General features: G+C 51.8%; 1 protein-coding gene and 1 long non-coding RNA gene across 2 annotated transcripts in view; both read left to right on the forward strand.

Moving 5' to 3' along the window:
- Positions 1 to 435: 435 nt before the first annotated feature.
- On the forward strand, positions 436 to 7164 carry LOC145721160 (uncharacterized). Its single transcript, XR_014144625.1, has 3 exons — positions 436 to 567; positions 4312 to 4366; positions 6976 to 7164. It is a non-coding gene; the product is annotated as an uncharacterized LOC145721160 (long non-coding RNA).
- Positions 7165 to 20561: 13397 nt separating this feature from the next.
- The window catches only part of CCN4 (cellular communication network factor 4), a 36692-nt gene continuing 32873 nt past the window's right edge, over positions 20562 to 24380 (forward strand). The window contains exon 1 of the mRNA XM_031030492.2: positions 20562 to 20815. Within this exon, the coding sequence (XP_030886352.1) occupies positions 20747 to 20815 (69 nt within the window). The 5' untranslated portion in view covers positions 20562 to 20746. The remainder of the gene's footprint in view (positions 20816 to 24380) is intronic.

Raw genomic sequence — 24380 nt, forward strand, 5'->3', positions numbered from 1 at the left:
CTTCAATTCATTCATTTACTCATACTCATACTTGCAAAAATATTTATGGAGCCCCAGTGCTGTGCCTACATTCTTTTGGACTGAATGGATTTAATAGTAAAGATAACAAAGTCTCTGGCCTCCTTGAATTTACACTCTGATGGGAAAGACACAATAACAAACATAAAATATGTAGAGTATTAGGTAGGGGTGGATGCTTTGAATAAAATCAAGCTGGGTAAAGTGGTAGAGGAGGGGCCTTGGCCATTTTCAACAAGATGGTCCCGGGCGTCTCTCTCGGAAGGTGACATTTTAACACAGATGTTTGTTCAGGGAGTGACTTTGACCAGCAACTTGAGATTGGTTTGGAGGCCTTGTAGGCATAAATGAGTAAGAGACAAGGAATCAGGAAGTATTAGAAATAAAGATGAATTCAGGGTTGAGGGGTGGGGAGAAAAGAGAAGAGAGAGGCCAAGCCATACAGCAGAGAAGCTCGTGACCCAGTAAGATGAGAGATGGGTGTCATTCAAGTTTATTTTGTTAGTATTACAGTGAATAAACTTCCTTGCATGTCCTCGAAGCTTTCAGGTAAGTCTGCTACAAACAGATGCCCTGTGTGTTTGCGTGCATGTGTGTGTGAGAGAGAGAGAGAGAGAGAGAGTAGACGAGGGCTGAGTCTGAGTCTGAGTCCATCCCAGGACCAGCTGCAGAACGGAAAACAAAATTACAGAGGTGGCAAAAGGCGGTGACAGCCAGAGGTGATGCTCTCTGGCAAAAGAGCAGTCTTTTTGAACTCCTGACTTTGCCTCCCAGGCAGAGAGCTTTCTGCCAGGATATGGTGCCCTGTTCTCTTGGCCCCTTCGCACATCCTGCCTGGTGAGAAGGATCAGTGGACTCTTGCCCTCTTCCTGTGAGAGCAGGAACCCTTCTCTGCTCATCTGAACTCCTGTCTCTCCGTGGATTCCATGGATAATTCCACCCCCAGAATCAGTTAGAATGACCCACTCAGCTAAACGTCAGTAATTGTTAACATAGGTGTGAAGCATATAGACCGAGTGAGCGGAACCCAGTGCCCAGAAGACCCGCAAACCCAAAACTTGGAAATTCCAGGAAGCTTCCTAGAGAAACATTTCAATTATCTATTACTACAAAACAAAGTACCCCAAACTCAGTGTCTTAAAATGACCATTTTATTTTGCTCACAATTTTATCATTTAGGAACATGAGAAGGACTCAGCTAGGTGGTTCATCTCTGATCCACGTGGTGTCAGCGGGGGCTGGAGCACCCACCTCCAACATGGCTGCTTGGAAGGGATGGCTAGAAGGCTGGGCTTAGGTGGGCACCTCTGCTTTTCATGTAGTCTCAGGGCCTCTATGGTAGGTTGCAAGAGACCATGGGGGAGGCTTCCCATCCTTTTAAAGTTTAGACCCCAACTGAGTGATTTCTGCTGTACTTTACTAGTCAAAATAGTGATGGAACCAGTCCAATCTCAAGGGGAGTAAGCATTGACTCTACCTTCCACTAAAAGATTATCAAAGAATTCCCAGCCATCTGTAATCTTCCAAAAGAGGTGATGCCTGAGCTCAAGAATACACTAACATTTCTTGGGGCGCCTGGGTGGCTCAGTTGGTTAAGCAACTGCCTTCGGCTCAGGTCATGATCCTGGAGTCCCAGGATCGAGTCCCGCATCGGGCTCCCTGCTCAGCAGGGAGTCTGCTTCTCCCTCTCTCGCTGCCCCCTCTTGTGCTCTGTCGCTAAAATAAATAAATAAAATCTTTAAAAACAAACAAAAAAAAGAATACACTAACATTTCTTGAATCTGGACTAGATGACAGGCCCTGTGCTGATCACTTCATATGTAACAACCCCCTGAATCTTCATCTTGACCCTCTGAGGAGGTAGAATTATTAGCCCCATTTTAATTTGTAAAAAGTGGGACTCAGAGAGGTTCAGTCACTTGCCAAATACCACACAGGGCATAACCAGGATTAAAACCCAGACTGCCTTACCTAGAACCTACCCAACTAAGACCTCGCCTTAGGGGCTGGCCAAGTGAAGGCTTTATGAAAGAAGGTAAGATCAAAGATGTGTCTTCCTGGCCAAGAAAACAGAATGAGCAAGGTCCAGAACAAAAGAGAAAGAGTCTGAAAGACTCTAGGTGCTTGACTGGGTCAGATTCAGAGGGTGGGAAGGCACCGGGGTGAAGGGTCAGGAGAGGATACATCCCAAAGGGGTCTGAGCCCCAGGCTTTTGAAGCTTGGTCTTACCTTGAGAGCAAAAACACGACTTTACGGATTTAAGGAAAGACAATGCAATGGTCAGGTTTCTATTTTAGGTCAGTGGCTCTAGCAGATGGGAGGGGAGGAGGTGGGGGAGGACAGCTGCAGGGAGATCTGAGAGGTGTTTGCTGCAAAGTGGGAGGTTGGATGCTCTGATCTCTACGGGCCACCTCTTCTCCTGAGCTATGTTTTAAGAATGCATGCATACATAGGAGGAACCAGGGGCTGCATCCAGCATGGACCTTGCCCCCTTCCCAGCCCCTTGCAATGTGGTCTTAATGTGGAATAAATAGGTCCAGAAATACATAGTGCTGTGTTTCTTGCACTTAGGAAAACAAAAACAGATTTACAAGAGAAACTTTTGAAGTTCGGCTTAAATAGGACCAGAAATACATAGTGCTGTGTTTCTTGCACTTAGGAAAACAAAAACAGATTTACAAGAGAAACTTCTGAAGTTCGGCTTTGAAGCTTTGGGCCAAGCCCTAAAAGACAAAATAAATAAAAAATAAAAAATAAAAAATAAAGAACAATGAAAACAAACAAAAAAAACCATTCTCATCAAATTCCACCCTTCCTGCCCAGGTTTATTCAGCATGTCTCCTCACCCCTCTTACTCCTAAATCTCCTAATCCCCCCCGCTTCCCACCAGGCAAGCCACAAGGGAAGGGAATGGGTATAGGTTCTAAAAAGGGCACATCTGTAGCTCCTTAGTGAGGATGTGGGTGGCAACCAGGCTACTGGGTTTCTGGAGGGAGGTCCAGGGAGGAGCCAGGGGGAGTACAAGTTGGGCAGAGGTAGAGACTGAAACTTCGGAGATTGGCAGGCATCACCGCCTCAGCCCTGAGGAGACCTCATGGGTCAGGTATTCATCCTGGGCTTTGGTCTCAGACAGACTTCGGTTCAAATCCTGAGCATGCACAGCTAGAGTGGTACAAAGCTGGAAAAAAGCTAAGTGTCCAATGATAGGGGTTTGCTCGCATAAACCACAGTGTGTCCGTATACGGGATATCATGCAGCCACTTCAGACCAGGCTCTCACAGGATGCTGAAGACACAAAAATATTTAGCTTAAAATATCAAATAAAAAGTAAATAAATAAAATTAGCATGACTTTGGTTTCTAAATATATATGTAATATATACATATGTACAGAAAAAAAACTGAAAGTCACTCAAAACGGTAGCTTCACTCTAGGAGTGAAATCTCTATGTGCCTCTTGACTTTCCTCTTTAAAAAGTCTATTTGATAAACAAATATTATTTTTAAAAATATATAAATTACATACACACACACAGGGATATGCATGCATAAAAATTGGTATTTAAAACAGCCAGCATTTCTCCACATGCCAGACATTTGGCCAGATTCTTTATAAAGGTTCTATTCTAATTCTCATAAAAGCCCTGCTGGTCAATTATTAGTAATTGTCACTTGCAGAAGAATAAATTGGAAGGTTAAGTAGCTTGTTCAAAGATACCCCGCAAATGAGCGGCAAAGTCTGGTTTCACACTGATTCTTCTCCAGGGCGCCCTGAGCCTCAATGCCCTCCCTGCACCCCGGAAACCTGCCGCATCTGAGGTTGGGGTGAGTTGTTTTGGAAACCAGTCTGGGCTGTTTTTCCTGTGGAAGATCATGTTGAGCTCACTTTTGACAAACACCAGGTTCCCACTGACCTGGCAGATTTCTCTGAGGCAGAATTTGCTGAGACTCATAGAAAACAAGGAGAAAGAAGAAAGCAGATGGTTTATCTAACCCAGATCTTGAAGAGAGAAGACAGGCAGCATTGTGCCCAGGCAAGACACATAGGCTGGGGACAATGGGAACCAGGTGCCCTTGGGGCAAGGCTGCCCACGCAGAGCCAAAGATGACCCTGTAGTCTGCAAGGTAAATGAATTGGGTGCCATCCCAGCCAGGGACTGCCAGTCAGCCAAGCAAGGGAGCTGTCCTCGATTCCCCTCAACCTGAGGAAGATGCTGAGGTTCTCTGGGCAACTCAGGGAGAGTCAGAGGTGGATGTTTCCCTCAGATGGTCAGTCCAATAATTTATTTTACAGATTGAGAAACTGAGGCCCAGAGAAGAGAAGGACCAGCCTGAGGACTTACAGTGAAGTAATGCCTGAGTGTGCTGCAGAAGCCAACGCCCCATACTTGGACCCAGAGGGAAGGTGTACTCACTCTGCACCAATCACAGGGCAGCAGAGGGCAAAGTACACAAACTCAATGCTGCATGGAGGCCACACACCCAAGTGATCAGCACTGTATACCCACTTAAGAGAAGGAGAAACTGCGTGCCAAGTGATTAACCAACTTGCCTCAAGACCGCCTAAGCAGGAATATTTGAGGTCTCCCCTATTGCTTATACCCACACAGATTCATAAGTAGAAACAGCTCTGAAATCAGACCCGGGGGTCAGGTCTTTAGGCCCTGTTCCTCCAACAACCAGCCCAGAGACCTCCATTCTCTGAGACCGCCAGGCTGTAGGCTGTAGGGCTGGCCCTGCGATCCCAATGGTTTGCAAAAAATCAAATTGATCTTTAGTTCTCCTGCATTCCTGTTTCTTCATTTATTTAATTATCCATTTAATCCATCCATTCATGTCTATCCATCATCCATACATCCATCTTTTCCATCCATCCATCCATCCATCCATCCATCCATCATTCCATCTATCCATCCTCCCAACCATCTATCCATCCTTCTAACCATTATTCCATCCATCCATCTATCCACAAATTCATATACCAATGTATCCATCTATCCATCCATTCATATACCCATCTAACATCCATCCACCCATCTATTCTTTCACCCATCTATTCATCTAACCGTTCATCTGTCAATCCATCATTCCATGCATCCATCCATCCTTCCATCAATTCTTCCTCCACACTTCCATCCATCCTTCTATTCTTCCACCCATCCATCCATCCATATACCCATCCATCCACCCTTCCACCCATCCTTCTGTCCATCCATCCATCTACCCATATATTCATTTTACCAATTCAGTCATCTTTTTGTCTATTGTTTTCACTTTTTATGCTTTCTTTTCCTTTTCTTCTTTTCTCTTTGTTCCCACCCTTTCTCTTTCCATTCCTCCCTTCCTTCCTGTAAACTCTTAACTGAACACAGGTCAAACACTATGGCATACACAGCTAAATGAAGACCCACTTCTGCCCCCCCAAAATCTCAGAATCCTTTGAGAGAGTTCAAAGTATATCCAAATAATACTACACATAGGACACGTATATTTTATGTGTAAAATCTATAACTGTCATTTTAATTGTACCGGGAGAAACAAACTGTTACAGGAATGAGAGGAGAGAGAGAGAGAGAGAAATCTCTAGTTGAAGGTTCAGGGAAACCTGCAAAGAGGAGATCCTCTGAGGTGGGAAGCCCTAACAACATTCAAAGCAACAGGAATAGTGGCTAAAGAGTCATCATCTGGTCTTCAACTCTCTCTGATTTCAGTATAGAATCTCTGCCATCATTGCTTCACATACTGTGCACTCTGCAGAACATGAACTACAGCAGGCTTGTCCCAAACTGTGCCTTTCCATCCATTCTTACCTTCTTCCATCTATCCATCCATCCATCCATCCATGCTGCATGCTGCTGGATGGTTGAATGAGCCATTCACCTTTCCTGTCACCTCCACTTACAGCTGCTTTACTCCCAGGAGTGGAGCCTGCATGTGCTGGGAACTCAGATTCTAAAGTCAGTCCCTGGGGTGCCTGGGTGGCTCAGTCATTAAACGTCTGGTCATGATCCCAGAGTCCTGGGATCGAGCCCTGCATCGGGCTCCCTGCTCCGCGGGAAGTCTGCTTCTCCATCTCCCACTCCCCCTGCTTGTGTTTCCTCTCTCGCCATTTCTCTATCAAATAAATAAATAAAAATATTTAAATAAATAAATAAATAAATAAATAAATAAATAAATAAAGTCCCTAGTGCCCCAGGAATATGGATGTGGCAAAGGCCTCACACCTTTCTCCACACCACAGCCAACCCATCCATCCCTTCCTTCCTTTGTCCATTCACCCATCCCTCACCATGTCAGCCCTGCTCAGCAGCCCTGGGAGCTCCCTTTACCTGGAGGGTAAAGTCCCTTCCATCTTGACACACTCTTCATTCAGCATTAAGCTCTGCTTCTGCAACTTGCCTCGTGTGGCCTGAGCCAAGCCGCCTCTGTCACAATAGCCCCACAGGCTCCTAACTGGACTCCTTGCCTCCAATACTCTCTCCGCCATGCTCCTGCCCTAGAGCAGCGATAGGAAACATTCTAGAAGATCTGACCTCATCTGTCCTGTAATATTTTTTAAATGGCTCCCGCAGCCCTTCAAAGGACATACAGGGCCACAAGGATTTGGGGGATCTGGCCCCTCTGCTGGTCTCCCAACCACTCGCCCTCAGAGTCTCCTGCTGGCTGAACTCACAGCCCCTCAAACATGCAGGGGCCTTTCCCACCCCTGGGCCACCTGCTTTTCCTTCTGCCTGGAAAGCCATATTCCCTTGGCCCACCTCATGGAAATCTACCTTTCCCATCTCAGCTTCTTCCACCCGCAAACTCCCACCCACCTTGCCCCACATCCCACACCTTCGCAGAATGAGTGACCCGTCTCCTCGGTGTTTCCATAAGTCCTTGCATTTGCCTCCATTGTGATGTTATTGCATAGTATTGAACTTAACTATTTTCTTGTACATTGTTTTTGGGACCACAGCTGTGTTGACCACCATAACCGTAGCTCCTTCCAGTGTCTGGCCCTGGGAAAATCATCACTGCTATAGACAGCAAGACTGCAACAGTGTTAAGCAAGAGGCACATGCTGTGGGTTCCAATCGGATCCCTGCCACTTACTAGCCATGAAATTTGGAGCATGCGATTTAATTTACCCACACCTCTGTTTACTCACATATGAAATAGAGCTGTGTTTTGTTTTGTAGTGAAGATTAATGAGTGAATATTTGTCAAATGCTTTAAGAGGCACAGATATCTCAGTAAATGTTAGATTGCATTGTGAAGGTGTGCATTCTTTCCTCTACCTGAAATTTGAGTCTCCCTCTACCCCCCTACCTAGTGACCAGACTCTTACACATCCTCAATGTGCCCTTTATGACCCGTCCATGGCTTTCCAGTATTTGCTCTCCTTGTCCGTAGCGCAGATGACCTGAGTCTGCCTTATGGGGAAGCTGCATGTGGACCCGCCATGATCCCTCATGGCGCTGCAGTGGCCAAGACCTCGGCTTGTCCCCTTGTTCACCTTGGGGTACCTCTGGGAGTATAGGCCTAGCTTATGGTTGGGTCTGCAGACACTTGACTCACTTTACCCAGACGGTAGTGAGAGACTCGGCCCAGCAGGGGGAATAGCTGGGCTGGGGCAGAGCGTAAGGGGCCGTCACATTGCTTCGCCACCGCAGTATCTGTGTCTCCATCTGTGACTTGGAAGCTGGGCACAAAACCGGGAAGAACTTTGAGACCATCTAGCACTCAACAGCACTCAGAGGGTAGCATCACTCTGCAGAGGCAAGAAACCACGACCATCTCCAAATGTTCCAGACGGTCTTGGCAGGAAATGGCATAAGCAGGGGATACTGTCTGACTCCTAGAACCTCCTAAGTGTTCAGAACTCCAGGGAATAGGGTCACATTCCAGCTGGCTGGCCCTCTGCTGAAGGAAGCCGAGTGTCGTGCCTAAGGGAGAGAGCGATTCCTCCAGACCTGCCACAGCCCTGCTGTTCATCTCCACGCTCTGCCGAGGGAGAGCAAACCCAGTAGCGGCCGGCTTCCCATAATCGCGGCCCACAGTCTGCTCAGTCTGCTCAGCTGAGTCACCGCCCGGTGGCCTGGGCCCTGCCTCTCACCACATCCACTCGCCCGTCCCTGGAGAATTCGCACTCATGATTGATTCACAAGTGTTGGCCAGGGCGTGTGCAGGGAGCCAGGGCCTGGCCCAGCCACCACACAGACACAGTCAAAGCAGACAGGTTTACGAGCCTGTGAGGCCAGGCAGAGTGCTCGCTGTGTGTACTTGCGACTGGGGCCCTCTGTGGGTGGAGGAAGGGCTGAACCACCCTGAAGGCCTGGGTTCAAGTCCAGCTCTGCTGATTACCAGCCGCCTGTTATGGACTGAATGGTGTCTCTCCCCCAAAATTCGTTTGTTGAAGTCCTTCCCTCCCCGAGAATTCGTATGTTGAAGTCCTTCCCCCCAGAACTTCAGACTGTGGCTGCATTTGGAGATGGGGTCTTTAAAGAGGTGATTAAAGGAAAAGGAGGTCCTTAGGGTGGGCACTGATCCAATATGACTGGTGTCCTTATAAGAAGAGGAGATGGGGGCACAGACACGCCTGGAGGGCAGACGATGTGAAGATGAAGAGAAGCCAACTGTCTACAGGCCCAGGAGACAGACCTCAAAGAAACCAGCCCTGCTCACACCCCATTCTCAGACTTCTGGCTCCAGACACATGTGAAAATAACTTTCTGTTCTTTAGGCCGCCCAGGCTGTGGTGCTTGTTAATGGCAGCCCAATACACTCTGTGATCCCCCCAAGCTTCACCTCCCTCAGCTGTGAAAGGGGCATTCTACTGCCTGGCGCCATAAGGTTACCGTGGGAATAGAGTGAGCCTTGAACTTAGAAGTGCCTGGACCATGGGAGATTCCCCTCAGATCCTCCTTCCCTTCCCTGTCCTTTCTGGGACCAATTTCCTTTGTTCTTTTTTATTGCATAATAGCATTCCACAGTACGCTCGCCCTGGTTGGTCTAGACATTCACCCGGGGAAGGGCATTTTCCTTGTTTCCAGTTTGGGGCTGTTACAAATAAAACCTCTGTGAGCAACCCTGCACAGCTTTTTGTGCAAACCTATATTTGCCTTCCTCTCCCCCCACCTCCCTCACCCCCACCCCTGTCTCCTCCTCTCCATCCTCTTCCTCTTCCTCTCCTTTCCCTCCTCCCTCTGTTCACCTCCTCCTTGGTTTCCAATTTCTCTTAAATGTGTTTTGTTGCCTGGGTTCCGACGGGGAAAATCAGCTGCACTCGCCCCGTCCATGGCCCGCTATCATCAGTACTGTCAAGATTTCCTTTCTGGGTCCATTCTGTGCCCTTTCCTCCCAGCCCTCCCCTGCCGTCCTCCCCCTACTGCCATGGGCAGCATCTGAAGCGCGAGCCCTCGAACGCCAACATACGCTTGTAGGAAGGGAGTTGGGTTGTGTGCCTCTGACTTGGATGCACGTCAGGGGTGCTGGCTGGAGGCCTCATTCCCATCTCAGGTCCTTCCTCCAGCGCGGGGCTGCAAGGTCCCCGCCTGTGGCTCTGTACACATCCGTCTGTTGTTTCTAACTGCCACACGGGACCCTCGGGCTGGAATCGTCAACAGTTTACCTCCCCTTTTGCCCAACCAAGGTGGAAGGAAGTTTGCCTCCAGCTCCTCATCACCACAAGCAAAACCTGGGTTAGTGTCTTCCTCTAGGGCCCACGTATGGCCCCCAGGGAAATGACTCAAGGCGTATACACAAGGAGTAGGGGTGCTGCGCCTTAGGGCAAAAGCCTGAGCATGGTATTTTATCAAGCCGTGTTGACTGCTCTGCAGAATGGCTGCCCCAACCTATAATGGGAGAGGTGCATGGCCATGCAGGCTTCATCTTCCGCGGATCATCTTCGGGAAGCAGGGGGAGTGCGTGGATGTGCTTTCAGGAGGCAGTGACTCCCAGCCCTTGGTCCCAAGCATCCAGCCGCTGACGGACAAGACCACATGGCAGACTTCCCCATTCCCAGCCGGAGCTTGGGAGAACTGAGACTATAGCAGGATGCCATGTGTCTAGAATGTTTTTCTCCCAACATCCAGGATGTGTGAACCAGTAGGGCTGTCTGTGTGTGTGTGTTTCCATTGTGGTTCTGAAAGAAATCCTTGTCTTTGGTAGTCAAAGGGTTGAGATTTCTGAAAGCCAAACCCAACATCAAATCCTGGGGTGACTGAGTGATAATGCAAATTGAATTCATAGCCTGCAAGGAAGAAGGCATTGAAAGAGTGGTACCCTCAATATTGAGATGAGGACAGATGGGCATTTCAATGAATCTGAGGACCGTGGACTCCTTAATTCTGTAAGCTTCACTTTCCAGGTGGAACAAACCTCCCTTCCCATCTAAGAAGATCATCTTCACCCGTCTGTAGAACCCACTAAGAAATGTTCTGCATGTCAGGACGGGCTGGTCCTCCCCAAGACCCACTTCCACCACCTCTCACTGCCTCCAGATTAACAGCCTCATGCAATTTCCGGCAGCACTAGGGGTCCAGTTTGTCACCTACAAAGTTTTGCTGATTTATATCCATAGGCACTTGAGTCATGTGCATTTACACGATTCATAAGGATGTTAGACTAGGGTGAAAGAAACATGATATTGGATCAAGCCTTATTTATTGACGTGAGCTCATGATCCAGACACCTGTGGTCCAGCGTGTCGGCTCAAACGGCTGGGAGTGGTTCTAACAGTCAGTTAGGTAAAGTCCCTGAAACCCGGACCCAAAGGTGGCCAGTATAGAATGAAGTTGGCATACCAGAACTTTCTTAATGTTCCATAATGGAGTTAGGGAGACTGGATTACTGGGATTTTTTTTTTTAATACATCTGTTCACTTGCCCCGAGCTATACCCCCAGGAGAGTCCCAGGGATACCCAGGTCCCCAAGCCTTTGGCAGTGCATTGGTGATGGGAGAGATGCTAATGTGGACATCTTCGGCAGGCCACTGCTGACAGCAGAAGCTGCTCCAGCCAACGGGCTCTCTGAATTCAGTGAGGATGATGAAGATCCAGAGGGGTAACTGCCAGAGACCAGGTGGGCACGGCTGTCATAATGGGCAGCAGGGTCAAAATCAAAATCTGGCGGACTTAGCAGGGACGATTCTCCGACTCCCCCCACCTCCTTCCTCCCAAATCTGCGCAGCCCTGTTCAGTACTCGTGTGTGTAAGCTTCAATGCCTGAAATTCCATTAAAAAACTTCCCATGTGCTTCAATGGAACCCATTATTTCCAGCCTAGCCTGAGCTGAGGGAAGGGGAGGGTGTGTGGTACGAGATGAGGCTGGACGGTAGTCAGGAGCAGTCCTGGGCACAAGGGAAAGGACATTGGTCTTTCACATTAGAAAACCCCACTTTCTGCTGGGGCCCTTGATAAGCTCCCTTCCCTCCAAACGAACACAGCCTGTACAGCAGAAATGGGCATTTGGATACAGAGCCATGGAGCCTTGAAGCTGCAGACAGGAGGCCTCCTGGATGGGGCTGGATGGGGAGCTGTCGGCCCACGACCCCCAGGAAATGTCGAGCAGCTGGGTTGACTCTGGAAGCCCCAGTTCTCCTGAGGGCCAGCCAGGGCACCTCCCCACCGGCCCCCGACCGCAGCTGCTCTGTACCTGTGTGTCCAGCCTCAGCCATCAGAGCGCCACCCAGAGCTTCTCAGGATGGCCACCCGCCCAAGGCGACACTGTCCCAGGCCCTGTGTGGTGGCTGTAGAAGTGGTGAGAAGTCATGTTGCACCTTGTCTGGAAGGTGGAGATGACAGGATTTCCCAAGAGAGAGACAAGAAAGAGTGGGAGGAGGAGGAGATCCATGCTTTTGGAGCCCCTGTTATGTCCCAGGCATCACACCTAGTTTTCATAAGCGTCACTGTGATGGGTTGAATGGTGACTGCCAAGAAGCCATGTCCATGTCCTCATCTCCAGAGGCTGGGGATGTGACCGTATTTGGGAAAGAGGTCTTTACAAATGGAAATAAAGATCTTGAGATGAGATCAGCCTGGGCTCTTCGGGCGGGCCCTGGTCCAATGACTCATGTCCCTATAGAGACACACAGAGGACAGACACACGGACAGAGAAGCCGTGTCGAGGCACACACTGAGATTATGCAGCCACAAGCCAAGGGAAGCCTGGGGCCACCAGGAGCCAGAAGAGGCACGGAAGCCTTCTCCCCTAGAAACTCCGGGGGGACTACAGGCTGGCCAGCTCCTGGATTTCCGGTTTCTGACCTCCAGAATTATGAGAGGATATGTGCCTACTGATTTCAGCTACCCAGGCTATGGTCATTTTGGGGGGCAGCCCTCACACGCTAACACAGTGGCTCCATTCCAACCTCGCAGTCCCCAACAGAACACATCATCAGCCCATTTTACAGATGAGAAATAAGAGTCTCAGAGAAGGGGCGCCTGGGTGGCTCAGTCGATTAAGCGACTGCCTTCGGCTCAGGTCATGATCCTGGAGTCCCAGGATCGAGTCCCACATCGGGCTCCCTGCTCGGCGAGGGGTCTGCTTCTCCTTCTGACCCTCATGATCTCTCTCTCTATCTCATTCTCTCTCTCAAATAAATAAATAAAATCTTTAAAAAAAAAAAAAAAGAGGCTCAGAGAATGTAAACGGCTCTTCCAAGGTGAAAAGCTGGCAGGAGCTGAATCCAGTTCAGGCCTGCTTACACCCAGGGCACAGGCTTGCTTACTCTGCCCTATTTCTCAAAGCAGGCTCCAGGGAAGCCCTCCCGCAGACTTATCAGGAAGTGTTTGCTTAAAAGCAAATTTGCAGCCTTTCCCAGACACACTAGCTCAGAACCTCTGGGTCGCAGTCCTGGGGATCTGTACATTTTAAAAAGTGAATTCCATATACAGTGACTTTTGAGAATGTCCAGACCACACTGGGCTGCATCTGAGGCTGGCCAGATGCCCAGGAACTCAAAAATGAAACAGACAGGCCCATCCCTGGCCCAACCTAGCCCCCCACGCGGCACAAAGGCTGGGGAGTCTCCTGCAGGCTGGCTTTGAACCTGCTTCTCTGAGTTTCCTTCACTGGTGTTTTGAAAAGCCTCAGTGCCAAGGACAAGGGTGACATTATGCTCCTTTCCGAAACCAGGCTGCTCGCTGCTTTCGAGCCTGGAACCCGGCAACCTTCCTGCTGACTGCCACCCACACCCAGCACAGCCCCCACCACTCAACGAGCACCCACTTTTCCCACCAAGCCTGCCCAGGGCTCCAGATCACTCTCCTTTCCTCCTCGAACATGCACGAGACCTGGAGCTTTGCATGCCCCTCGCTCAGAGAGGCGTAAACGTGGGTAAGGGCCCTGGCATTCTGGGGTCCAAGCCCCAGCTCCACCCGTCTGGTGACTTTGACCCTTTACTCACCTCTGTGAACCCGTTTCTGCTTCAGTAAAATGGGGATGATGTTAGTACCTGCTTCATCCAGCGGCTCTGAGGCAATGAATTAAATAAAACATGGGAGTATTAAAACAATACTGAGGAACTGCTACACACCTATTAGAACGGCCCAAATCCAGAACACTGACAGCACCAAATGTGGGCGAGTCTATGGGGCCACAGGAACTCTCATTCACTGATGGCGGGGGATGCAAAATGCAGCAACCGCTTTGGAAGACAATTTGGTGGTGTCTTACAAAAAGAAACCTACTCTTACCATAGAGCCGACAATTGAGCCCCTTGGTATTTACCCAAAGGAGCTGAGAACTTATGTCCACACAAAAACCCGCACGCAGATGTTTATTACAGTTTGATTCGCAGCTGCCACACTTGGAAGCAACCGAGCCGCCCTTCAGTAGGTGAGTGGATAAATAACCTGTGGTATATACAGAAAATGGAATATTATTCAGCGCTAAAGAGACATGGAGAAATCTTCAGAACATAACACCACGTGGAAGAAGTCAATCTGAAAAGGCTAGATACTGCGGGATTCCGATCGTATAACGCTCTGAAAAAGGCAAAACTATGGACACAGTAAAAAGTTCAGCAGTTGCCGAGGGTTGGTGTGAGGGGAGGTGAGTGGACGGAGCACAGAGGAGTTTTAGGGTGGTGAAAATACTCTAGGATATTTTAACAGCTGCAGGCCATGGAATGTCTGTCCATACCTATGGTGTGTACGACATCAAGAAGGAGCCCTATTGTGCCTGTGGACTTTGGGTGATGAGCGTGAGTCAGTGTCGGTTCACCCCTGGTAGAAAACGTGCCATTTTGGTGGGTGACAGTGATAGTGGGGAGGCTGTGTCTATGTATGGGCAGCGGGCATACGGGAAATCTCTATACCTTTCTCTCAGCTTTATTCTAAACCTAAAACTAAGAAACTAAAGTCTTAAAAAAAACAGAGAGAGGGCGCCTGGGTGGCTCAGTTGGTTAAGCGACTGCCTTCGGCTCAGGTCATGATCCTGGAGTCCCTGGATCGAGTCCCGCATCGGGCTCCCTGCTCGGCAGGGGGTCTGCTTCTCCCTCTGCCCTCTTCCCTCTCGTGCTCTCTGTCTCTCATTCTCTCCCTCTCAAATAAATAAATAAAATCTTTAAAAAAAAAAAACATAGAGAGGCCTTGGGCGAGTAGCCAACCGAGAAGTAACCCATGTCGCCAACTTCACAGGGATCTGAGACACAGATTCATTTGCTTTAATTTAAGACTCACTAAAATCTCATGAGGTAGATAGCATTGTCCTTTTAGAAGAAGGTGAAGGAGGTTTCCTTTTATCACTGCCATCTCTGGAGTCACTGAGGGTCAGCTCAGAGTTGGGGGAGAGATGGAAAGGACTGGCGTGGTCCTGGGAGCCTGTCCCTGCTCCCATCCACAGCAGCTGCCTCTCAGCCACCTGGGAATCCCAGGTGGGAGATGCCACGGATGCTCCAGGTCGAGGGCCCCCAAAGACCCTGTGGGTCCGGGCAGAAAGGGGTCTCAGGGTAGACAAGTTCAGGGCACATTTGTGTTTGCATTCAAAGGGTCTCAGGTCAGAGGACCCCGCCACTCCTTTAGGAGAAAGCCACCAGGGAATTAGGAGCCAGTCAGCCTAGGTGGCCCTGCTGTCCCTGTCTCACTGTTTCCATTTGTCTTTCCCTATTGGCACCTGTGCCCCCACTCCCCCCTGCTCATTTTCATCAAAGAGACTGGCAGAAGCCCACAGCCTGAGGACTGGGAGGACTATGGGATTTTACTGGAGGAGGCAGAGACAGAGAGGAACTGGGGATACTGGGTCCCAACCCCCAGCCATGCTGAGGAGAGGACACTCAGGGGAAGCTCGGGGTGACCCAGGAAGGGACACAGGTGAAGTCTCTGTGATGAAGAGCAAAAAGCATATTAATCATAACCATGTATTCAGCATCTACCACAGACCGAGAACTAATTTAATCTCCATCACGGCCCTAAGAGGTAGATATGATTGTTAACCCCATTTTACAGATAGGAAAACTGAGGCTCAGAGACTAGAATTGGCTTCCCCAAGATCTGCCACATGATGCATAACAAAGGGAGAGTTTGGTGTAGACCCACCTGACCCCAATGCTCTTGCTTTCCCCTTCTACCTTCCCAGGTGAGACATGGGGGGGTCCTGGGGATCCCCACCTATGGCCATGGCTGACGCTAGAGGTGTTCTCCTGCCCAAGTCAGTCGTTGCTCTAGAGCCAAGGAGTAAGCAGGGGAACTATCCAGGGGCTCCCCGTGACTCCAGCCTCCTGGAGCAGACCTAGGTGTTCTGGCTGAGCATGAGGGTTGGTTACCTTGACCCCTTGGAATCTAGGCAGTCCTGGAGTCAAGGGTGACCCCTTTAAGGGTTCTTCCATCCTTGCTTGGGGCCCAGGAGGAGAGCAGAGCCCCACCTGGGCCACCGAGCAAGCGTGGCAGGGAGGCACAGCAGACCCGCGTTCACTCCTCTGCCTTCGGAAGCGGTCAGGTTGGTTCAGGACAGCCGGCCTCTCTCTCCCAGGCAGGGGTGTGTTGTGTGGGTCTGAGGAGCCCCTGGAACTGGTATCGCACTGCCTGCACAATGTGGGCTCGGTGATCATTCATGGGACAAACAAATGACAAATAGGCTGTGAGCAGATCTGGGGCTTCCTGGGCGCCTGGTCCTGAGCGTCTCTGGAATCTTCCGTGCATCTGGTTCTGGTCAAGGCGGCCTTACTGTTTGGCCTAGGAATGCTCTCAAATGACCTCTGTTCTTGAACCCCCTCCTCCAGGCCCTCTTTGGAATGTATTTACAGCTCTGGGAGGTCTGCTGCAGGAAGCTCCTCAAAACTGTGCTCAGACTAAAAGAGAACATGCAGACAGCTGGAGACAGGGACTCTGCAAGAGGCGAAGTGGAGGCTTTTGGTAATGAGGCTCCAGGCAAACCCTGCCCCGCGCAGCCTCCCCTGTCCTTCGCCGCACACGTCTGCAGTGCCTGATGTGTGTCAGGCCTGGGGGCAGGTCACAGAGCTGACCTTGTCCAGACCCTGCCCCGCTCCCCCAGCAGAGGCCAAGTGAGAACATTCATTACAGACGAGGGGTGCTATGGAGCCCTGCCGATGTGCTCAGCGGCTTGAACACACCCTCACACAGCACTGACTCTGGGCTGGGAACAGTTCAGAGCGATCAGCACCTCCCTCATCCCCGTGTTAGAGGCAGAGAAACCAGCAGGCAAACCAGAGAAGTCACACGGCCGGGGAACGGCAGGAGGCAGGGTCCCACCCAGACCTGTGCATTAGCTACACAGGAACGGCATCAGCCACAGTGACAACTAACGGTGAGGCCCGAATCTCACAGAAACCCTCCCACTGGCCTGTAAGGGGACTTGTCTGAGCCTGCCGGGTGGGAGCTGGAGGTCACGTGAGGGCCCCTCATGAGGGCAATGTGATGAGGCCGAATCTGAAGATTGCACACTGGGGAAACTGAGGAACAGCAGAAGCCACACTCCAGAAAGAAGGAGTGGAGGGTTCAGAAAACCACAGAAGTGAGTGGGAAACAGGAGCTGGAGGGTGGTTGCAGGAGGCCGTATCCCGCCCTTCATCTGCAGGAAGAGCCCACGCTCTGCTCTTGACTCTGCACTGTGACTTACTTGCTGACCCTTCAGCTCTCTGCGCTTCAACTTCCCCAAATATATAGAGGGATGAAATCAGCACCTCCCTCCCTGTAAGGTTCTCAGAGCAGAGCTTAGCACATAGTTCATGCTTCATACTCGATTATTAAATCAAAACCCTCACTACGTATTTTACAAAGATACATACGGATGGCAGGAGTTCAAGGATGCAGGTCCTTGCTGTTGGGAGTGGGGGGTGGGGAGAGGCACGGAGAGCAGGGGGGAGGTGGAGTGAGGAGACAAGGCTATGTGCAGATGGGGCCCTGTATGGCCCCCCTTCCTTCCCTCCTTCCCCCTTCCTACGTTCCCTCCCCCTTCTCCCTTCCCTCCCCCTTTCCCTCTTCCTGCCTTCCCTCCCTCCCCCTTCCCTCCTTCCCCTTCCCTTCTTCTCTCCCTCTTCCCTCCTTCTCTCCCTCTTCCCTCCTTCCTTCCCTCCTTCTTTCCTTCCTTCCCTCATCGTCCGTACATCCCCTCAGCACCTCCTCACCTGCTCCACTTGTTCACCTGGCCGCTCGCTCAGTGTGTCTTGGGCATGCACCGTGCTGGGTTCTGGGCGGCTGCCGGGGATATGGCCCAGAGAGGAAGACGTGGGGCTGGTCTTGCCCTTGCACCTCACCATCTATGAGACCCCCCAGGGCCTGTGTCAGCAGAATGGTCAGGGAAAGGAGACATGGATGCAGAGAACAGATGTGGAGCCCAGCCTGGGACAGCTTGGGAACTGGAACATTCCAGACAGTGGACCCATCTCTGCACGCATTCCTCCATCTGCCCACCCGTCTGTCCATTTACCGTGTTCATTCATTCCTGCACCCACCCATTTATTTGTCCCACACTTGGCCTGCTGGAAGAAAGCCTTGTTTTGAAGCCGCTCAGGTCTGAGTTCCGATCACGATTCTGCCACGCCTGCTGAATGCTGCCACACGGTACTTCATCTCCCCAGGCTTCAGTTTCCTCATCTGCAGGATGGGGATGGGGCCAGAGCGGGATCTGAGAGGAGGCTTTGGTGGGACATTGAGTGTTACTGGAACATGGTGGATGCCCCATAAATGGCAGCTAGAGTCCCAGTCACCACCAGCCAGTCACTTAGAGTTTGTCCAGCTCGCGTGCAGGAAGTGTCTGGCCCTGCACCCGACCCACCAAGGCGGACCCCAGCCACACACCCAGGCTGCACCATGAGCTCTTTCAAGACGCCGGAGCCCTGAAGCAGGATGGACATAGGGCGACCAAGTCATACCGGTCCATTCCGACGCCACCATTCACAAATGCTGGGACACACCTACCTGTCTCGTGCACTAACACAATCCTATTTCTTTACACAAAGGAAACCGAAGTACAGAGAGACTGTTGGTTGTCCAAGGCCCTCCAGTAAGTGGCAACACTCTGCCTGAGTCACTGTGTAACCTCTCTCCAGGTGTCATGGATGCTGAAGGCTGGCAGCTTCCAGGGGGACCAGCTGGGCCGTCTGAGGCTTCCCCAGCAGGAGCACGTGAGCAGCACTGTATCATGCTTTGGCGTGTCTGCTCCAATTGCTCCCCACCAACAGATTTCCCCAAACGACCCAGCATTCTCTGGGTTCTGCTTGGCTCCTAGCAGAGAACATCAAGAGCCTTTGGCAGGTCAAGCTCACTCACTTGGAAGTGTCAGATCCTGACTCTGCCTTATCAGTCACGGTTCAGATTCTTGGGTTCCAGACCCAGACCTTCCACTAAGTTAGTGTATGCCCTCAGATCAGCTAGCAACTCTGAGATTCCACTCTGTCTCCCTTATGGTCATCAGATAGCTCATAGCATGGAACCGATCTGCACCTGGTGTCCATCAAAGGGTCACCGAACCTGGATTAGCACCTAACACCTTGCGTGACTCCGTTAATGACACTTGTTGACCATACTTGCTTCATGGGACTTATTTTGAAGAGCAGCAAGTAAGTTTATAAGAAGGAAGCAAGGATTCACATTTATAGAGCAGTCTCCATGTAACATACCCCCCCTCCTTGGGCACTTGATATGCATGATTTTTGTAAAGCCCCATGTAACAGTTAGGAGACTTTTGGCACCAAGGAATAAAATATCTAACTTTAGCTTACTCAGTAAGTCACTGAATTAGCTCATGTGACAGAAAGTCTGGAGGTAGCTGCTCCAGGTTTGGTTCAGTAACACCATAAAATCCCAAAGCCCCAAGCTCTTTTCCTCTTTCTGCTCTACCATCCTCAGCACGTTGGCTTTTCATCCTCAAGCTTGTGCCTCTTGTACCCAATATCACTGCTGCAGCTCCAGCCATCAACTCTGCACACAAGGTAAAAAGAATGAGTAGAGAATAATCTCCTTCCAAAGGATTCAATCTTTTCTAGGAGCCCTCTTGAGGGGTCACGTCTATGGTCACAAACCTACACCACCACTGAGCAGCCATGCATGCTCCACGTCCCCTTGTAGAGGCTGCAAGGAAAAGAGAAGAGAGGGAGTGACTGCTATGGGAAGCACAGGGATGGGACCTTGCTGGGGTGTGAGAGGACCCGCAAGGCGGCCAGCATGGTCAAGTGTAGCACAGGGAGAGTGGACAGAGAAGTGTGCGGGGAGGTCTCGGACGCCTCGCCAGGACTGGGGATTCCGCCTAAGTCACTGGGCAGGCTCGGGGAGGCTGTAGCCAGGAGGGATCTTGGTTCAATTTTCCAAGGTTCGCTCTGATGGCTCTGGGAAGTCGTAGAGGACATAGACAATGGGTGTCGGGAGGGGAGGCTGGGGGCCAGTCAGGAGGCAGTTGCTGAGATCCCCACGGGGATGAGGGGGCTGGAAAAGGGTAGACGGGGCCCCAGAGGAGACCCCTCACCTGTGTGGCAGTGTCCAGCAGGGACCAGGTGAGGCATCCGAGCCCACCAGTGATAACAAGCGCCCAGACGTGGAGAGACAGCGCCAGCACCAGAAGGGCCTCTCGGGCTGATGATAGGAAACAGGAACGGCTGTGAATTGGCCGCCACGGCTTTAATTGGTCCTGGAGGGCTGATGAGAACCTGAGCCCCAGAGCTGAGGTCATTTGTAAATTCCTATCATTTCTAGATGGCTGCTCTCAGAGCCACCCTCCTTTGCTTGCAGCCAGGGAGAGAAGAGTGAATGATGGCAAATGAAAACCAGAAGTAGGAGCAGTCTGAAGAAACGGGAGGGAGTTTACTTCTCTCCGCTGGGAGCACGTTCAAAGCCCCCCGCCAGCCTGGGGTAAGGGTATCTCCGCCTCCACCTTGAGCCCTCCTGCGATGTCCCCCTCCCCACCTTTGTGAAATACCTCGGCAGGATGACCCCAGCTCCCTCTGTGCGAATTCACTGCCCCAGTGTGAAATCATAGCCCTGTAACTTTCCCTTTAAGAGCTGTCAGAGCGAGAGGCTGGCCAAGCTTGGGCTGGAGGTGGGGACAGAGGGAAGAAAGGAAAAAAAAAAAAGAGAGAGAGAGGCAGGAAAAGTTTTTTCAGAGGAAAATGCAGGGTTTGTCCTAAACTCTGACGTCAGATCTTGCTTTAATAAACCCCCCCCCCAGGGCTGTGGGAAGCAGCATATCTCCTGCTCCTGATGGGCCAGGCCAGTCTCTCGGCCCAGCTCCCCCGAGAGGCGGCCGGATCCTCTGGGCGGCTCGGTCGATGCCTTTGCCCCTGACTTCCAGGCATGAGGTGGCTCCTGCCCTGGACACTGGCAGCGGTGATAGCAGTAGCCGCGGGAAGCGCCCTGGCCGCGGTGAGTCCCGCCTGCAGGGGCTTACAGAGGGGCCCCCGATCCCGTTCTCCAGCCCGTTCTGCTACACGGGTGGGCAGATCGAGAGGGGCTGGAAGTGTGGGGGCAAGCTGGCGCCCACGTAGGGGCCAGGGCGAAGCCCCGGGGGGTGGGGGGGTGGGGCTGTGCGGGGTCAGCTGGTGGAGTCGGGGGAGGGGGCAGCCCCCGGGGGGCGGACAAAGCAAACAAGTGGTCCACGCCCTTCTTTCCCACCTGAAACTCAGCAGAAAAGGGCACTTGTTGGAGCGGGGAGTCGGGGGCCTGGACTCCAGTCCCAGCTCTGCCCAGACTGGCCGTGTGACCTTGGGCCAGTCACTCATCCCCACGTAGTGCTAAGCGAAGACGCTGGCAGGAGACTTGTAAAGTCTTGGGTTTGGAACGTGAGTCTCCAAGTGCTGGGGATACTACACGGAGAGGAGTCAGAAAACACCCAGAGAAGCTGGAAAGGAAAATGCCAGCTTTCAACACAAGTGCCTCTCTTGAGCAAACATTGCTTGGGGTGGTTTCCACCCCCGACTGCTGGTGCCTCCGGCTGGCACAGCCCTCTACAGCTTATGAAGCGTGTGCCCTGGGGCCCTGCACGTGACACCTGCTCTTTCGGGGGATCCCGAGGGTTCTCTCTCTCCTCTGTCTAGCCCAGGCACTCCGAAGGGAAGGGGGAAGGGTCCGCACCTCCAAGAAGCACGCAGCCTGCTGGCTGTGGGTTAGAGGCAGGCCCAGGGCGGGCAGGAGGTGGGAGGCTGGGAAGAACTGAATCCAAGACCCCACAGCCCCGGCCAGTGCCTTCTGCCAGTAGTAAAGCCGAGAGACAGAGGGAAGGCGTCAAGAAGGATTTCGTTACCCACTCCCAATGACAGCTTCCTTGGGGATCAATGCGCCCCATTTGTGGATGAGGGAGCTGAGGCTCAGGGGTAAAGCGACTCGCCCACGGGCTCAAAGACACTGATTCTGACTCAGCCAGATCTGAGGCTGAGGGCTGGTGGCCGACCACAGCCCGGTTGCCTCTGGACCTGGGGGATGGAGGTTCCTCCAAGCACCGCAGTAGGTTTAAGGAGGGCAAGGAGTGTATCTGTGATTCATTGTGAAATCCTTTGAACCTTGCGTGGTGCCCACCCACAGTGGGTGCCAAGCCGTGCTACAAAAGGAGATATTAACTTCATTTTACAGAAGAAAGAAATGGAAGCTTAAGGCAAGCAAGGAACTTGTTCAGAGTCTCACAATGAATAAGTGGCCAGGGCTCCAATTTAGATCTTCCCCTGCCAAATCCTGCTCTTTCTTCCAGAGCTTTCCTAGCTGAGGGGCAACCAAGCATTTCCTACAGACTAGAGCAACCACGAGGAGCTGAAGCAGCCTTTATTGGGGGTTGCTATGGCTGGGAGGACAAGGGGTGGATGGAGGAGAGGTGAGATGTGTAGGGTAGCAGGAGTCTGAGCGAGGAGAAGGAAAGAAGCTGTAGGCAGGGCCAAGTACACGGGAGCCCGTTACCTCCCAGAGCAGGAGGTGCTGGGGAAGAAAGGGGTCCAGATCCCCGGGCTCAGCTATGGGGCCATGCAGCATGGGATCCAAGAGTCCGGACAGACCCAGACAGCAGACTGAAGGGGAGGCTCGGGACCTCTCTTCTCTGCAGCTCCCCCTCACCCCGAGGACCTTCTCTGGGCACCCAACACGACCCAGCCCACGCTGGTGTCCAGATCCAGGAGCTCCCAGACAAAGGGAGCTCTCAGAGCATCCTGACGCCCCCAGCGAGGGCTGTGAGACAGATGGCGACCAGGTCTTTGCTTTCTGGCCAAACTCCATACATGGCCGTCCTCTGCTCACTAATATATAATAGGAATGCAAGTTCCCTCAGGCGCCCAGTGGGATTTTACTGGAAAAATGATTATAGATGTTCATATGGAAGAAAAGGTTGTGAGAATTGCCAAGAAAAAACTTTGAGGAAGTAGCGTTCTGAGGGAAGACTTGCCCTATTGGATAGTAAAAAATTATCTAAAAGTTCTGTAATTGAAGGAGCAAGATGCCAACCGGGAAGAGAGAAATTGAGGAGGACAGGGCAGTGAGCTCAGAAACTCAGCCAAGTCGACTTGGGAACGTGAACTATGATAAAGGTGACTACAGATACGACTGGTTTTTCCATCTCTTTGTTCTTTTCTTCCTTCTACTGGAGAGTATCCACCCTGCGCCACGAGAAAGGGGCTGCATTTAGTGGGTGTTATCACGTCCCGTGCCAAGTGCTCTATATGTATGCCGATAAGACCTTCCTGGGATCACGCAACAGACATTCACTAGCATTTATTGAACACTTCCTGAAATCGTCATAGCAATACCCTGAAGCAGATGTGACGAGCCCTCTTTGTAGGCGCCGAAACTGAAGGTCTGAGAGGTTCAGTAATTCGCCCAAGGCCACACAGCTGGTAATGAGCAGGGTTGATTTTGAACCTTGGTCCTGTGCTTTGCCATACCGCCTGCTGGCTCCCTGGTGCGGGTACTTGCCGAGAAATTAGAGGTTTCTGCCCAGAAACACAGTTTCTGCCCCTATAAAGTGTACGGGCTAGAGACAGAGGACAGCCACCCACACGTGGGGAAGCGAGGCGGCAGGGGTGGAGTCATCCAGGAGAGAGAGGTTGGGTATAAGCTCTGCCCCTGGCTCTGCCTGTGGCAGCAGGACCCTTGACTACTGGGGGCCTCCCCGTCTTCTCTTGTTCATCGGGGCTCAGGACCTCGGCCCTACGCAGCTCCCTGCCGCTGCTGGGGAGTGACCACAGGGCTGCGTCAGGGAAGCCTCTCAGAAGCCCGCGACTGGGTAAACAAATTATGTGCCAGGAAATTAATTCCTGGACACACATTAGGTCTGTGGTAGTCAGTGTGCAGGGGCGACCCCCGCCCCTCCTCCCGTGCAAATGTACGTGGGGATGGGCACAGGTGTGTGCACGCACGGGTATCTGACATCGCGGCTCGTCTGAGTGTGCAAGTCGCCATGGTGTGTGTGAATGCACAGGGATGCACGTGGAGGGTATGGGATGCAAGCTGATTCTCCGCTCCTAGGACCGACCGCAGAGCAGTGTGGCGCGGGACGCGGCATATCCCTTTTAAAAGTGTGAGAACAGATGATACGCCTTCTTTACATGTCCTGTCCATAACTTTGGACCCGAGCCAGCATTTCAAACCCCACCCCAGGCCCCTGCTCGGAGCCTCTTCCTGCAACTTAGAGGCTCTGCTCACAGCCGCGGCCCCTCCCACTCGCCGCTTGTCCGGGATGCTGGCGGGAGTGTGGCACGGACAGGCATTTTCCACCTGGCACGGCGCTTGGCAAAGCCTCAGCCTCTGGAACGGGCATGGGAGCAGTGCTCCTTGGAGAACCAGACCCTGACCGTGGGCGGGGCAGTACCTCTGGCCCGTCAGCGGACTCACCTCCCCCAGCGTTTAGAAAAGGCCCCTGCCCCATGCCAACAAAGCAGCCAAACGCCAGGAGGCTGCCTTTGGCTGTGTACAAGGATTTGTGCCTGGGATTCCTCCCAGGAACCTTGGCCAT

Source organism: Leptonychotes weddellii, chromosome 4 (genome assembly GCF_054177405.1).
Source record: "Leptonychotes weddellii isolate Sample4059 chromosome 4, ASM5417740v2, whole genome shotgun sequence".
Classification (NCBI taxonomy): Eukaryota; Metazoa; Chordata; class Mammalia; order Carnivora; family Phocidae; genus Leptonychotes; species Leptonychotes weddellii.